Below are 16,328 nucleotides of genomic sequence, written 5' to 3'. Positions count from 1 at the left end.
TCCGTACGGTTCACACTGACTTGTTTCTTGGTGAAGTTAGTTTCGCTTTTTGTTGACAGAAGCTTGTGGAGGAGATTTGATAGGATTTATGGCCAAACTCTTACAGTGATAAGAAGGCCCACCATTGGTTTAGCATAGCATCCAGTTGCAGGAAGTCTAAGCTATTGAAGACCAGAGACAGCATGTTCAGGGTCGCCAGGAGATGCTGGTTCATTTGCTCATTTGTTCAGGTAACAGTTATCACATGTGCCTTTGAAGGTGCCAAGTCCTTGCATGTTTGTGCTGTGCTAAGCACTGAGATTAAAGGGGAATAAGACGAGGTCTTGGGGAGGAAGGCAGCTGTACCAAGGACTGCTTGACATACAAGAGGAGAGTATGCGAATAGAAGCTGGCACAGATGGGAGCAGTCAGCTTTACCTGGCACAGGTGACCGAGAGCCAGAAAAGGTAAAAGGGAAGATGTCGCCAGTATTCTACACACCAGATTCCAGTTACTCCAAGTGGAAAAGATTAGTTCCTTGCCAAGATCTCTCAGTGTTTTGGAAAGTTTTCAAACCATGGGGGAAGGGAATCTTAAAAATGCCATTCAGAAGCATCATTTTAATGACTGTGTACGACTCCTTTTGGAGATGTGTCTTAGTGATTTGCTCAGTCCCCTCCTGTCACCAACCTTCCTGGTTTGTTCAGGACTGAGATGTCCCAGGACCTGGAACTTCATTTCTAAAACAGGGACAGTTCTAGGAAAACCAGGATGGCTGGTCACTCTACGTACTGTGGAATGTTTAGATCATTTCAAATATTTACTCATATAAACAACATTGTGTGGAGTGCTTTGATGCCTATATATTTATCTGCATTTTGCCTTAATTCCTTAGGTGAGAGTCTTAGAGGCAGAATTAATGGTTCAATGATTCTGGGTGCGTTTGGAGCTCCTGATAACGCTCACAGCCCCTCATTGACTTTTGCTGTTTTCAGCTAGATTGGCAGGAATCTGCCGAGACATTTGTACTACCTCTGCCTCCACAGGTTCTTAGGGAGCCACACAAAAGACATAGCCAGGAACATACTTGCTCTGTCACTGGCTCCGGCTCCCATCCTAACTCTCGAGTGGGCCAGATTACATGGACTCCAAGTACCCTTTGTCTAGGCCAGAGGCAGGCTGAAGGCTGATTCCAAGCATTAAAGTGGACTCCCTGACCCCACTTTCCCAGGGCCAGACCCTAGTGTGAGCTCACTGACTCTCAGTGCACACGCTGATAGGAAAAGGGTGAGGTCAGAGGAAACCCAGAGCAGGTGGTCCTTCGTCCCAGTGCAGGTTCAGCTACACAGCCACCCCCCGCCGTCAGCCTCCTCCCCAGAGTAAGGAAGCCTTGAAAAGCCCCGAAGTCACTGTCTCTCCACAGCCCTGCTAATTGGGAATCTGATGAGGTACGAACTAGTATTCACAGGTGAAGATAAACTCAGCCTGCCCCACAGTGCTGTACTGAGAGGTATTGCCATGAGGTGACCTACTTTCCTGCGCAGCTTCAGTCACTGAGGTTGGGGTCCTGGGTTTCCTATCAAGCTGTGCTTTGTGGCGAGAAGTATTAAAGGATAGGCCTATTTCCAGCATTCTTAACATGCGCCTCAGGGGTTCTGTGAACCCCTGAAACTGTCTAATACCATGTATGTGTCTTTTTCTAAAGAAAAGATTCAAAATTGCTTTTATTAGATTCTCAAAGCAGTCTATGACCCCAAAAGGTGTAAGAACTAATTTGTGGCATATTAAATACTAGGAAGTTTTTGTCATTACTTTTTTGTTTGTTTTACGGAGGACTTAACACCAGAGCTTTGAGGTAGGCATCAGTTTAGCAATGATTTCAATGAGTAAATGTTATGTACTATTAATTAATAATTTAAAATTCCCTGAATTTGTCCCCAGCCACCGTAGCATTTGAGTTAAATTTGATTTAGGGAGGTGCTACTGTAGCATTTGAGTTAAATTTGATTTTTTGTGTTGAGGGGGGCTAGTTTTGCTACTGTGAAATTGGTTTAGGTCTAGCTAATTTGTTTTTTTGTTTTTGTCTAGGCATCGTATGTGAACTTGAAGGTAAAAGGTTTGTGGCACAGTTGTTAGCCTACATCTAGGCATTGTTCTGCATTATTTTTGGTGTATTCTTTTGTTTATATTACTAAGCTAAAGTTAGCACAGATAACACTAGGCTAGAAAATGGTGACAATAGTTTGAAAACAGGAAATTTTAGGCTTGTGTGTGTTTGGAACAGATGATCATAATGACAGAGCCAGCGGAGTGGAAACTTCCACAAGCCTGTTTTTTCCTTATTTTGCTCTGCGAGAAAAGATGGTGCTTCCTGGAAAACAACTCAAGTATTTTAAAGCAAATTGTTTTCTTTTGTCCCTGCTTCATGGTTAATTTGTTTTTCTTTATTTTATTTACCCTGGTTGTATTATTATAGAAATTTAATATCTTTCATAGATAAAAAGTAATTCCCAGAGTGCTGATTATAGATATTTAAATATCTAAGTATATTACCATTACAGACATGGTTTTTAAAGCAAATTAAAATTGTAAGAATATTATAACCACCAGACTTTGAGGGAAGAAATTTGTTCCTCTATTTTAAGTGCTCCCAACTTTCCTTTTTTTTTTTTAAACCCTCTTAATTCTAGTTTTTAAAACAAAGTAGTTATACTTTGTCTAAGCTGTTTCCTGACTAAGGCTCTCTCCAGATGTATCCTGGAATTCTATATTTAAAAGAAAGGCTAAATTTATTCACTAATTGCAGAATAAGAAGAAGAGTATGCATTTCCATACATACATAGACTTTTTTGTGTTGTGTACACTATTCCTAGATTTTAAAATATTAGTTAATAGACTTTATTTTTTAGAGCATTTTTAGGCAAAAGCTTTTAAAACATAATAGTTTTAAAACTATAGCAGTAATAAATGAAAGCTCCTTGAAAAAAATCAGACTGCACAAAATCATATAAAATAAAAATGCAAAACTGGTCTGACCCTCCCATTCCTATTCCTGGAATGACCACAGTTAACACTTCCGGTGTCTCCTTCCAGACCTGCTCTCTAAACATAGTTGGTGCATGCATACAAACACACAATCATTTCAGACAAAGTAGCATCATACAATTCTGCAACTTGCTTTTTTTTTTTTAATTTAACAGTTACTTTGTGGGTATTTTTCATATATACAGATCTACTCACTTTTTAAATGTTTTGCATTGATTTATTATTGTATCAATGTCTCATAATTTACTTAAATTTAGTCATTACCCTGCTGATGAAGTTTAGAGTAAAGCCTATCTTATGAAAAATAGCATTTTCATTTTGTGAAACGTGTATCTTCAACCATATCGTTTCACAGATTTCTGAGATGATACATATATTTTGAATTCTAACAAAGACTTCATAGTAATGACCTTTCCTTACATACCAGTCATGAAAGACCTTTTAAGAGATGTCAGAATAAGAAAGTTCCCCTCTCCTTTTCCCCCAGTTTCCTAGGATAATATAGACTTAGGAATATAGAGTTACAGTGGTGGTGTTTCATGATGGAAAGGCAGTTGGCTCAAGGACATAGAAAGTGCCGTTCCTCAGCTTATCAGCTCAAGGTCCACTTGAGGTTTGGGCAGCTATGAGAGACCTCAGTGCAGTCATCAGAGTTCTTTCTGAACTGTGCTAATGGGATGGCCTTGTTAATGGGCTTTTCAGGACCCATGTGCTGAGAGCTCAGAGAAGCAGGAGCTGGTAGTTGCCTTAACTCAGAGGAAGTTGATGGAAGCTGCAAAGAAGAGGTCTTGAGCTGGGTCATGAAGAACGAGTAGGAGCTCACTGAGTGAGAGAGGTGGGGCATGCTGGACTCAAAACCAAACAAAATGTGCTAGTTTGCTAGAGAGACAGGCAGGTAGGGATAGTTTTGAAGAATCTTGTATGGCATCCTGTGAAGGAAGTTTGGACTCCCCTCATCACGCCTTTGGACTTCTCTTCCCTTTCCCTGAGATCTTTTCATTTAAGTTCACTGGCTCTCTGCAATCCTTGTGATGAACGGAAGAATTTAAAAGCGTCCCATTGAGGCTTTGAGGGCTTCACAATGTGTGAAGTGCTGTCTCAGATACAAAAAAATTTAAGGAATGGTCTCGGCTTTCAAAGGACACAGTGTCTAGTTGGGAAGATAATTCACAAGCATTTGGAACATTTGGAAACATGTAGTAAAATTACAGATGGTTCCAAGCTGTCCCATAGTGACGTAAGAGATGTGTCAGGGCAGTGACTGATGAGTTGCCAAGACTCCAGAGGGAAGGTATGGCAAGGAAAGGGGGAGATTTGGACAGAACCTTGAAGAATGGACTAGGTTTCTAACAGTAGAAAGGAGTTCATACATATTCACCAATGGGATAAATATTGGGAACAAAAATAAGAAGGGACATATCAACTGCACGAGCAAGAGCAGAAGACTTGAAAAGATAAGGAATTAGACACAAACTTAAAGGACTTCTGTGCTTTGGGCTTTGTAATTCTGTTTTAAGGAGCAACCTAATTCTGACCAATGATTGGACCAGTGGTTCTCAAGTCTTAGTGGCATATTTGAATCACCTGGTGAGCATTGAAAACAATCTATGCCAGGGCTGATGCCCATACTACAACTGTTTTGTTTCGTTTTTTGGTACGTTATTCAGTTTGTTTGTTTGTTTAATTGGAGGTACTGGGGATTGAACCCAGGACCTCGTGCATGCTAATAAGCATGGGTTCTGCTACTGAACTGTACCCTTCCCACTCAATTTTTTTCTAAAGTAGTTTTCCAGATATTTCTTATCTGGAGTTAGAGTTGAAAATCACTGGACCACTCTGACCTCTTCTCTTTTGCCCACCCATATATTGACTATTTCTTCAGTAATTAGCACTTCCAGTGAAAGTCCAGTGAAAGGGATTAGGGAGTCTAGGAAAGCATTACACCAAGCACATGCTAGATCAGTCACACCAGAGAGTTTAGAAAACAAGTGTATGCGGCAGGAGGGGTGTTTGCCACGTAGGCAAATTAAGCATATTTTGTGAATTTGTTTAATAACATTACTGCAGGTAATAGTTTGGGGCTAATCTATAATATTTTCTTTTCTTAATCTTTTTTTTTTAATTTAATGGAGGTACTGGGGATTGAACCCGGGACCTTGTGCATGCCAAGCAAGGCTCTACCACTGAGCTATTACCCTCCCCCACCCCCCACACTACCCCTGACTCCCCCACTACCCGTCCCTGCCCCATGTTTGTGGATAATCTAGATTGGAAACTTTTTCTCCCCATTAGGTAATGGGACTCCGTCTGTCCTTACTTGCCAATGTGTTCATATTCGTACTCTGTAGTGTGTAGTGATAAACCTATCTTAAAACCTTGCTTCCTTGTGACAAGTCTATATCCAGTAATACGTGTGCAGTTGGCTTAACTACAAAAATTATTTCAAAGAACAGTTCCTTTAAAGTAAAGTTTAAAAACTCCTCTCGTATCTGTAGAGTTTTTAAAGCAAAACAATTTATGGTTTGTGCACCTCTGCCTTGCCTGACAGGTTCTTGTCAGCTAATGGCAAATGGGCTGGGCAGACTGCAGTCATGTTAATATCCCCATCGCGCACAGAGAATATGAGAACGCCCATATTTTCATCCATATCTCCGTTGATTGGCATATTCAGCAAATATCGACTGAGCACCTCCTTGGGACTAGGAGAAGAAAGATGAAAGGTGAAGAGACATGGTTCCAGCCTTCAAGAAGCTCAGTTGCAGGGATGTCAAACACTGTCACTAGGAACAAGGGAGAAACAGAGAGTTTGGAGAGGGCCACGCAGGGATGGTGCCGCAAAGTCTGAGCTAAATCCAGGGGATGGATTACGTCCCGAGGGGCAGCATGTATCAAGGCCCGAGGCAGGACAGGAGCAGAGTGTTAGGGGACATGCAAGCATTTCTGATGTGTGGGGAAGGCAGAAAGACAAGAAGTGAAGCTGGACAGATAGAGACGGGCTGGGAGAGCCCCGTGTGCCCTACCATAGAGTTTGGCTTTATCCTATAGGCAGTAGGCAGTCACCGAACTTACAGAATGGGTACTTACAATGCAAATACTCCAAGCATTACGGCTATTTAATTTGGCAGTCTGATCTAAATATATTTCCATTGGGATCCATGGACTAACTCCACATGCTGTTCTCTTTTGACGTTAATGTATTGGCCAAAGTTAATCTTGAAACCCTGAGATTGGACATTGGTATGGGAATGTGGTGCTTTTAAGCTACTACAAACTGTAGACCTGCTGATGGGTTCTTATCACTGCATCATTTATTCAACTTCAGATTGAAGTGACGATTGCACGTAAGAAAGGACAACAAAATTAATCTCTGTGCATAGTTCCTCTCAAGCAAACTTGCTTGTCATGGAAGTCCAGCAGTTAAAAATATTCTTCATACGACTTTTGTTTAAAATTGCTTTGAGTGTTTTGGAAGGTTTCTAGAAAACGTGTCCTTTTTTGACTGTTACTGCTCTGCAGGGCTGGTGAAGCCATGTGCAGCTTTCTCCGGGGCTACCAAGGCAGCAGGGATAAAAATAGGGCAAACTTTAAGAATCCCAGATATTTTCAGATAACAAAGGCTGATTTATGTGGACCCATTTTGTGCTCAGACAAAACATAGAGGAGCTTTTGTGCTGTGATTAGCAAGGGTGCTGATGTCAGTTCTCTTGTCGAGCATCAAGCTTTATTCTGTGGCTAAATTGTGCTTTGTACCCTAATCCAGAGAACCTTTGTATCTGCCTTATTAAAGTGTGTAGTTTATGTAATTGCTTTTGTTTTCCAGTTTAATCTGTGCCAGATTCAGTGAGGGTGACTCATTTTGTGACTGAGACAAACATTCCCATTTGGAGCATGTTAAAAATAAATAAATAAGTGGCAGGTGCTGCTTGGCTAAATTCTGTGTTTTACTGCTGTAATTTCCTGCTGCAAGGGTTCATCGCTTAGATAATGTCTTCGCGGCCTCTGTAATCGCTAGCCCAATCTGTCTAGTGCCCTGCAACTCATTGCCGCTCATTTCTTGGCTATTTATCTCATTTTCCAAGGGCCTTTTAAATTTTAACCATATCATTTCAACCGGGGAGCCAAGAAATGGATGGGGGAGGGGGACACAGTCAGCTGACACACAGAGTGACACATAAACTATAGCAAAAGGATATATTGCGTTCTTTCTTCTTTTTGTCATTTTCCCAAGGTGTTTTGTGCACATGTTTTGATAAAATTTAGTTACGTTTATTTTATTATGTATGGGTTTAGTATTGGAGCTCTTTTTCTTAAGTGGAACAGGTTTTGAAAGCATGCCTTTCTATTCAGTGCGGCCCATGCATCTAAACTAATTGTCTCAAAAATCTTACAACTTCATAGTCTTAGGGGAACTATTTTATGTACAAATATTTCTAAATACCAAGCCCTGTGCTATGCAGTAAGTATGTAATGGCAAGTAAAGTAGACATGGTTACTATCTTCTTGGACTTTACATTCTGCCTGGGGAGTTAAATACTAAATAAATAAATACAAAGAAAACTTGGATTGCAAAATTACAAAAATCACTACAGGGGTAAGTGATGGGGTCACTAAAATCATGCCCTCCTCTGCATGGGTGGTGGCTGGGCTGAGGGTGGTCAGGAAAGGGAAGGCCTAAATGTCAAAGTCTGCCTGGCAAAGAGAGGAGAGAACATCCTGGACTTAAGGAACAGCATGTGCAAAGTCCCTGAGGCAGGAAACAAGTTTGGCATCCTATAAACCATATCATTAGAAGGGGAGAAGTGACAACTGATAAAACTTCAGAGAAAAAAAATACTGTATTTAAAAATTTATGGATGAACTATACAAGCAGCAGTTTGGCACTATTCAGTATAGGAGCAAATGACCCTCCATACAGTCCAGCGGCCTGAGAGCTTCACTGAAGTGCAGTATAGAAATTAATGCCTGTAATACTTAGCTTATGTCATTGGGGAATGGGTGAATTATGTTCCATGAATTATGTAGTAAGGCATTTTAGAAAGATTCCTATGTAAGAATTAAAGTTTTAAAAAGTTATCTGTGTTTAAAGACGGAGCCGTCAGTATCTAGAGAAATCACTTACTTACAAAAAGGTATGATTCCTTGATGGCCCTGGATAAATGACATTATACTGTATTTTCTTTTCTCTTTACTTCTCTATTAATTTGTTCAAGCTTACTGCTTGATAGGAAGGTATCCATAAAGACATAACTTTACTAAGAGATGCTACTTATTTATTTTGAAGTAACATATTAACTGAATGGATTTTTAGAATGTAGAAACCAGTGCTAAATTTCATGTGAATTTAACACTTTATGACTTTTCAGTATTATCTAAGCCATCTGTAGAATTCCAACACTGCCGACTCCTTCTGGACATCAGCTGATCATTTGCTTTTAACTTTGGGCTGCAGTCACACTAAAAAGTTAATTTAAAATCTTGATGATATTAAAGAACTGCATACATAATATTTTTAGGTCTTTGTAATTTTTCCACTTCGAATTTTTTTTTAAATGGAAGTACTGGGGATTGAACCCAGGACTTTGTGCATGCTAAGCACAGGCTCTACCACTAAGCTGTACCCTCCCCCATTTTTCTACTTATCTTCTTATTTAAGGATTGCATAAGTTTTTCCATGAAGGAATATGTGTCCATTTAGCAATAGTTCTGCATATATTTTCCCAGGGTTGCTATATTCTCAAATATTTTCATGTATGGGGTAAGTGTTTTCTTCATAATTAGTAAACTCCTTGAGAGTAGGAATCCTGAATTAGCTATTTGTATTTCTTCCCACAAGTACCAATCCGTAACTTAGTGATTGGTTATCTCATTGATTTAGTTCTTAATATATCTAAATTTTCTTGAGTGGATACAATTTAAAGAAGCTATTAAAATGTTAAATCTAAAGTTATCGGTACAGTTGTCCAAGGTATTAAAGACCAAATGAGCTGGTTTAGGGACCACTCTGCCCCCTTAGTTTTTGTTTTCCTCTCTCTCTCTGCCTCAGACCATTGTCACTGCTTCCTAGCACTCCTAGAACTGCAAGTCAAAGTTGACTCATCTGAATTTATTAAAAAAACTCGATGAAGATGGAGGCTAAGACTCAACATCTATTGGAGAAGTATATGTGGATTTTAGTTAGTCCTCCTTTCTGCTCATGTATATATTTCAGGATAAAATGAAGCAGTTTTTAGTTGGTACCATAATGCCTTTTGTGTTACAGATGCCAAGTTCTGAAAAAAAAAAAAGAAATAGACCCTATCATGTCATACTTACTGCTTTTGGTGATTATAAATTTAGTAGATTTTTTCAAATAGACTGATACATAGAAAACAAACTTATGGTTACCAAAGGGGGAAGGAGGGGAGGATAAATTAGGAGTTTGGGATTAACATATTAACATATATATGCTACTATAATATGTAAAATAGATAAACAACAAGAACCTACTATATAGCACAGGGAACTACATATATTCAGTATCTTGATAACCTATAATGGAAAAGAATCTGAAAAAGAATATATGTATGTATAACTGAATCACTTTGCTGTATATCTGAAACTAACATAACATTGTAAATCAACTATACTAAAATTTTAAAAAATATCCTTAAAAACAGACTGATATGTTAATGAAGAAATGATGTTTGGGGAGAAATTGGCATATATTACGGTACCAATATCGTGAGCATTCTTGGTCTGATTAGGCTGTATGTAGAGCACCAAGCTCATATACTACTTTGAATAAAATTTCTGAAAATGCCATAAGCATAAAGCTATCATTACCCTAAATTATCACTGGAAGAGACGTGGTCTCATTATACTTTCCCAGAACTACAGGACTGAGATGTGATTGGTGCTCCATCCTTCTCTCCAAATGAACAGAAGTGTACAATGGCCATTAAGAAAACTTGTTTCCTTTGGGGTTCATAAATTATCACATTCCTCAGTCCTGAGTGTACTCTTTGGGCAATATTACTTTGTATGTTCGGTCTGGAGTAGAGAAAGTCTCTTAGTAGGTGACTGAGTCTTGCTAAAACAGGCGTCTTTTTGATCTAGCTGACTGGCCCCTAAGTAAGACCTTCAAAGAGGAGTAAGGCTTAATTCTGTCTCTGGGCAGAGATGTTGGGGTTAAAGCCAACTGTTTCAGGCAGTTGGTTCTGCTTTTATTATTTGATCAATGTAGATTTCAAAGAGAGTAATAGTAAAAGAATTTTAGGCTTCTTTAGGTGTAAAATCATATTCAAAATTTACCAAAACTTAATGAAGGAAGTACATGTTGAGTGTTGGTCCAGATGGCCAATAGAAGTTTGTTGGGAAGAGAAGGAGAAAGTTTTTTTTTTAAGTTGCATCTTGTTCTCAAGAATACAGATTTTTGCCACAGTCCATTTCTTTGCTTACTTTCCAGGTGAGAAACTAGGAAAGCTTCTCAACTCTTTTTTCTCCTCCTTATTCCTTCCTCCCCAACCCCCTCAAAAAGAGAAAACAACCTATAGATTAAAATTCGGCATGATTTAAGGCATGAGAAAACATTGCTTTAAAAAAAAATTGTGGTAAGATATACATAACATAAAATTTACCATTTTAGCCATTTTTCAGTGGACAGTTCAATAGCATTAAGTACTTTCACATTGTTGTGCAGCCATCACTACCATTTATCTCCAGAACTTTTTCATCTTCTCAAACTGAAACTCTACCCATTAAACACTAACTCCCCAACCACCCTGCCGCCTTACTCTAGGCAACCACCATTTTGCTTTCTCTCTGTGTGAATTTGATTATTCTAGAGGTACTTCGTATAAATGGAATCACACAATTTTTGTCCTTTTATGACTGGCTTGTTTAACTTAGCATAATGTCTCATGGTTATCCAGGTTGTAGTATGTGTCAGAATTTTCTTCCTTTTTAAGGCAGAATAATATTTCATTATATGTATATATATATATATGCACACACACACACACATACATACACACACACACACCACATTTCATTTATTTCTTTATTCATCAATGGACACTTGGGTTGTTTCCACCTTTTGACTGTTGTGAATAATGCTGCTATGAACATGGGTGTACAGATATCTCTTTGAGACTATGCTTTCAATACTTTTGAATATGTACCCACACTGGAGTTTATTAAAGGGCTGCCATACCATTTTTTACAGTAGTTGCACCATTTTCCATTTCCACCAGCAAAGCACAAAGGTTCTGATTTCTTCACATCCTGGCTGACACTTGCTTTTTTTGATAATAGCCATTCTAGTGTATATGAAGTAGTATCTCATTGTAGTTTTGACTTGCCCGTCTCTTCTGATAGTGATGTTGAACATCTTACCATGTGCTTACTGGCCATTTGCATATCTTCTTTGGAGAGTCTATTCAACTCCTTTTGCCCATTTTTAATTGGATTGTTTATATTTGTTGTCATTGAATTATAGGAGTTCTTTGTCTATTCTGGACATTTATTTCTTACCAGATACATGATTTGCAAATATTTTCTCCCATTCTGTGATTTGCCTTTTTCACTCTGCATCCTTCAAGTGTATAAAAGTTTTAAGTTTTGATGCAGTGCAGTTAACCTGTTTTTTCTTTTGTTTTCTGTGGTCTTAGTGTCCTGTTCAAGAAATCATTGCCAAATCTAATATCATGAAACTTATCCATATGTATTTTTCTAAGAGTTTTATAGTTTTAGCTCTTACACTTAGGTCTTTGATCCATTTTGAGTTAATTTTTGTAAAAGGGAAGAGTCGTAACTTCATTCTTTTATACATGGTTATCCATTTTTCCCAGCATTATTTGTTGAAACCAGTGCTTTTTTCCACTTAGTGAAAACCAAGTCTTCTTTCGTTTGTTGACTTTATTACATATCAGTGTAATATACATAACATCAATCAGTGTCTTCTAATATTTTCTCAGTAGATCTAATGGAAAATAATAAATATGTATATACGTATATGTGCACATTATTAAGTTAATTGAGGAGGCATCAGTAAACTTTGCTGGAGTGGTAGATTATTATGTCAAAACAAAAACATTGTATACGACTTCTTCTAGTCAATGCATTTGTAAAATTGGTTTGACAAGTGTGCATCTTCTTGAAAAATTTCTCTCAGATTAACACCAGATGGGTATTTTTGTTTTGTCCCTAGGCATGGAAGAGGAGATGGTTTGTGTTACGCAGTGGCCGTTTGACTGGAGATCCAGATGTCTTGGAATATTACAAAAATGATCATGCCAAGAAGCCTATCCGTATTATTGATTTAAATTTATGTCAGCAAGTTGATGCAGGATTGACATTTAACAAAAAAGAGTTTGAAAACAGCTACATTTTTGATATCAACACCATTGACCGGATTTTCTACTTGGTAGCAGACAGTGAGGAGGAGATGAATAAGTGGGTTCGTTGTATTTGTGACATCTGTGGCTTTAACCCCACAGAAGAAGGTAAGTTCAAGATTTTGTGATTCTTCCTGAGTTCTTTGTTACTACATTTTAAAAACTTATCAAATTCTTCATTATTTCAGTTACATGATATAATATTTTATTTTTTTTTTATAACAGTAACAACATTGGGAAAAAGCAAAATCCTTTCATCATTTTGAGGAGAAACTTTTTTTAGATTTTAGTAAGAGAGATTTAACTGTTGTGGGGCAGTGTCTAAATAATGTTCCAAAGTAGAAGGTGACAAGAAAACATACTTACTTAATAGCATTTTTTTTGAGTTCCTATATAAATATTAATTTGGACCTTACAACACTGCTTATACTTGACTCTTTTATCCTATTAAAATAACATTTTCATGTGGCTCAACGTAATTCTTTCGTAGTTATTTTAATTGAAGTATAATTGATGTATAATATTATGTAAGTTACAGGTGTACAATATAGTGGTTGACAATTTTTAAAGGTTATGCTCCATTCATAGTTATACTGACTATATTCTCTGTGTTGTACAATATACCCGTGTAGTTTATTTTATACTTGATAGTTTGTACCTCCTAAATCACCACCTCTATATTGCCCCTATATTCCCTCTCCCCACTGGTAACCACTAGTTTGTTTTCTGTATCTGTGAATCTGTTTCTCTTTTGCTGTATTCACTAGTTTGTTGTATTTTTTTAGATTCCACATATAAGTGAAATCATACAGTATTTGTCTTTCTCTGTCTGACTTATTTCACTTAGCATAATGGCCTCTAAGTCCATCCATGTTGTTGCAAAAGGCAAAATTACTTCTTTTTATGGCTGAGTAGTATTCCATTGTGTATATATACCACATCATCTTCATCCATTCATCTGTTGAGGGACCCAGGAGTTATTTTTTTAAACTATGTTGGATTGTGAAGTTATGAAATGGCCAAGGTGACTATCGATACCTATGAAAAGCAAATGAGAATCAGTCACAAACATGATGAAAAAGTAATCAACATATGAGTTTACTTAACACAGATGTTCTAAAAAGAGCAGGGAGGAAGAGGGGACTCAAGTTTTGAATAAGAGGTGGTGAAGGAAAGCTTCTCGGAGGAAGATCAGTTGTAAACTATAGGCTTTTGAAGGAAGTAGTATTCTATCTACATAAATGAAAGGAGCGATGCAGAACCTACAGGCTTAGGGCCTAGGGAGGGACTTAGCGGTGGAGCAGACCCCTCCTTGACTGGAGCAAGAGGGCTGTGAATGATACAGGCAAGGGGAGAGTTGCTTGAGGATCTGAGATTTGGGTGCCTTCCTGGGAAGAGCTGAGTGATTAGGGGCCTCAAGAAGAATTTTACAAGTGGAATTCCTCTTTGGGGGCTTTTATATAGCTGTACTAGCCACGAATTCCCTGTCTGTCTTCCTTTTTTTTTTTCCTTTTTTAAATGGAGGTACTGGGGATTGAACCCAGGGCCTTGTGCATACTAAGCATACACTCTACGAACTGAACTGTACCCTCCCCACTTATCTTCCTTTTTAAAACAAACACTAAGAACCCTTATAGGGGACTCCAATCCACATTTAGGTTTGCAGAGCCAAGAATCAGTAATAAAGGCGGCCTGAGGTCTTTGACCCCGTTGTCCTCATGGTTATACTCACATTGACAAGGGTGCATTCCCGAATATCTATATTTAGGAGGGCTGGAGATGCAGTGAGGAGTGGAAAAATTGTATTAACAGTCAACAGCAAGATTTGGATTGAAGTGAAACAGTAATTTTATCTCTAATTATCTCTAATTAGCTCGGGTCAGCATGCTGTTTCCTCTCTGGCCGGTTAGTCCCCAGGAGGAAAAGGCTTCCAGGGCTGAGATTGGCCCAGTGGGGAGGGGGGATCCCCTTGAGGAGGGCATCCAGAATGCCCAAGGGAAAGCAGCACTGAGAAAGGGAAGGGGGCGGCTGATTTCCACAGGAGGCTAATGACCTGGAACTCTTCAACAGGGTTCTACTGATTAAAAGCCTCAAGAAAGTGTTGCACATGTGGAATCAAGGCTTCAGTTGTTTTTGTCAAGTTACTAAATATGCTCACATTCTAAGTGGACCTGGGGGTATTATTTCTAACTCCAGTTAAACGCCTTTCCTTTCTTGTTTGCATACATAGTCTATATTTGAGTACAGCAGAGGATTTTTTTAAGTCACAAATGAGATGGCTCTCTTTTTAATGGTGATTTAACAGCCACTCAGTAATGATAATTATTGGATTTAGGCATCACGTTCGTTTCCTTGTAGGGTGGATTTTCAGCTAAAATGATTTAAGTAGTTGTATAATCTTTGTGTTGATGTTCTTTTGCCTGCTACCTTCTCAATTTAGGATTTGTCTGGGGGACATAAAGGCCGACTTCTGTCTCCATTGACTGCCGTATAGATTCACCTGATCTGAAAGACCTTGGTAGATGTCCTCTGTCTCTCTTTGTTTTCTCTATAATTCTCCTATTTAATGAAGGATATGAGGTGCCCTCTTAGTACATTCTTCCATCTAGGAATGTGAGTGTAATTTTGGGCAGCTCATTCAGGGGAGGTTCGAGTTGCAAACCCCCAAAATGAGAATCTCTAATGCTCCAGTGTCCCAGGTTAACTTTGCAAGGTTTAAGGCATGGAGTCTGATCCATTTGTCCACCACAGAATGATTCTTATCACCTGAGAGCTTCCTTAACACCCAGTCATCTCTGGAAAGAAGATGAATTTTGTCTGCTTTAGAAAATTAATTCATCAATCTACCAAATTATTTGGGTTTGCCAGCTCTCTACAAGGCTGTGGGCATTCATTCAACCAACACATATTAAGTGACTAGTTAGGGAGACAGATGGCAAATGTTATAGACAGGGAACTGAGCATCCAGTGGGGGAAGAGTCATACCCCAAATAATTCATTCCAGTGGATAAGCACAGGTTGTGCATATATGCATGTGTATGTGTGTGTGTACATATGTTTATATGGGTATATGTATATGTTTTTATTCATTTATATGGATCATACTTTGTATAAATCATACTTTAACATATATTAAAGTATTAATGCATAATATTAAGGTATAATTATATATATATTAAAGTATGTTACTGAGTGTGTAAATACAGTTCTTGCCCTCATAGAGCTTACAGTCAGTCTAGTAGGAGAGTCAGGCATATAATCTAGGAATTATAATGCCAGTTGACAGGTGCTCTGCTAAAGAGAAAAAAAGCACAGATAACAGCTGAGATCATCTTAGGGGAGGGGTCAGGGAAAGCCTAAGTAGTTTTAAATGGCTCTGTGACAATAACTGACTGTACTGAGGACTTTATTTTTGCCCTTCGTGGAACATTTTCATTGGTATTAGTAGTCAGAATTGGTTACAATGCCTGTTTTTACTTCATAAAAGGTATAGGGAGGGGGAATGTTTCAAAACTTCATAGCCACATTTTCAGCAGCAAAACTCCCAAATCCTTGTAAAACAGATTAGAAGTATATTTGCTTTGAGTGAAGCTCTCAATTTGTGAACTTTTAATCTTCACAATATCCATAAAAGGGGAAGTTGCAAGAAAATTAACAGTATGATTAATCAGACTTGGTATATATAAGCAGAGTTGGTTACCAAGAATAGCTATGCTAATCACAGATAATTTTTATCTGTTCGTTAAAGCAAGCCCCTAAGGACCTCAGTTTGCCAATACTTTTTCATTTTAGTTCCTGAACTATATCTAAATGCAAATGTTTGTATTTTTTTCTTTCTATGATTTAGATTTTTTTACGAGTTCATCCTGGTCGTCTCCCAAAGAGCCATAGTTAGAAATCTCTCTTACTGTACTATGTTGAGGACTTGAG

At 38.2% G+C, this 16,328-nt stretch overlaps 1 protein-coding gene across 5 annotated transcripts in view; it reads left to right on the top strand.

Annotated features, from left to right (window-relative positions):
• GAB1 (GRB2 associated binding protein 1) overlaps positions 1–16,328 on the top strand; it is a 113,731-nt gene that overhangs the window by 64,162 nt on the left and 33,241 nt on the right. For all 5 annotated transcript variants that reach the window (XM_031465472.2, XM_031465483.2, XM_031465494.2 and 2 more), the window contains exon 2: positions 12,212–12,506. In XM_031465472.2, the coding sequence (XP_031321332.1) occupies positions 12,212–12,506 (295 nt within the window). The remainder of the gene's footprint in view (positions 1–12,211; positions 12,507–16,328) is intronic.

This window comes from Camelus dromedarius, chromosome 1, assembly GCF_036321535.1.
Source record: "Camelus dromedarius isolate mCamDro1 chromosome 1, mCamDro1.pat, whole genome shotgun sequence".
Lineage (NCBI taxonomy): Eukaryota > Metazoa > Chordata > Mammalia > Artiodactyla > Camelidae > Camelus > Camelus dromedarius.
The sequence above is the reverse complement of the archived record's forward strand: the minus strand, read 5'-3'. Positions and strand labels throughout refer to the sequence as shown.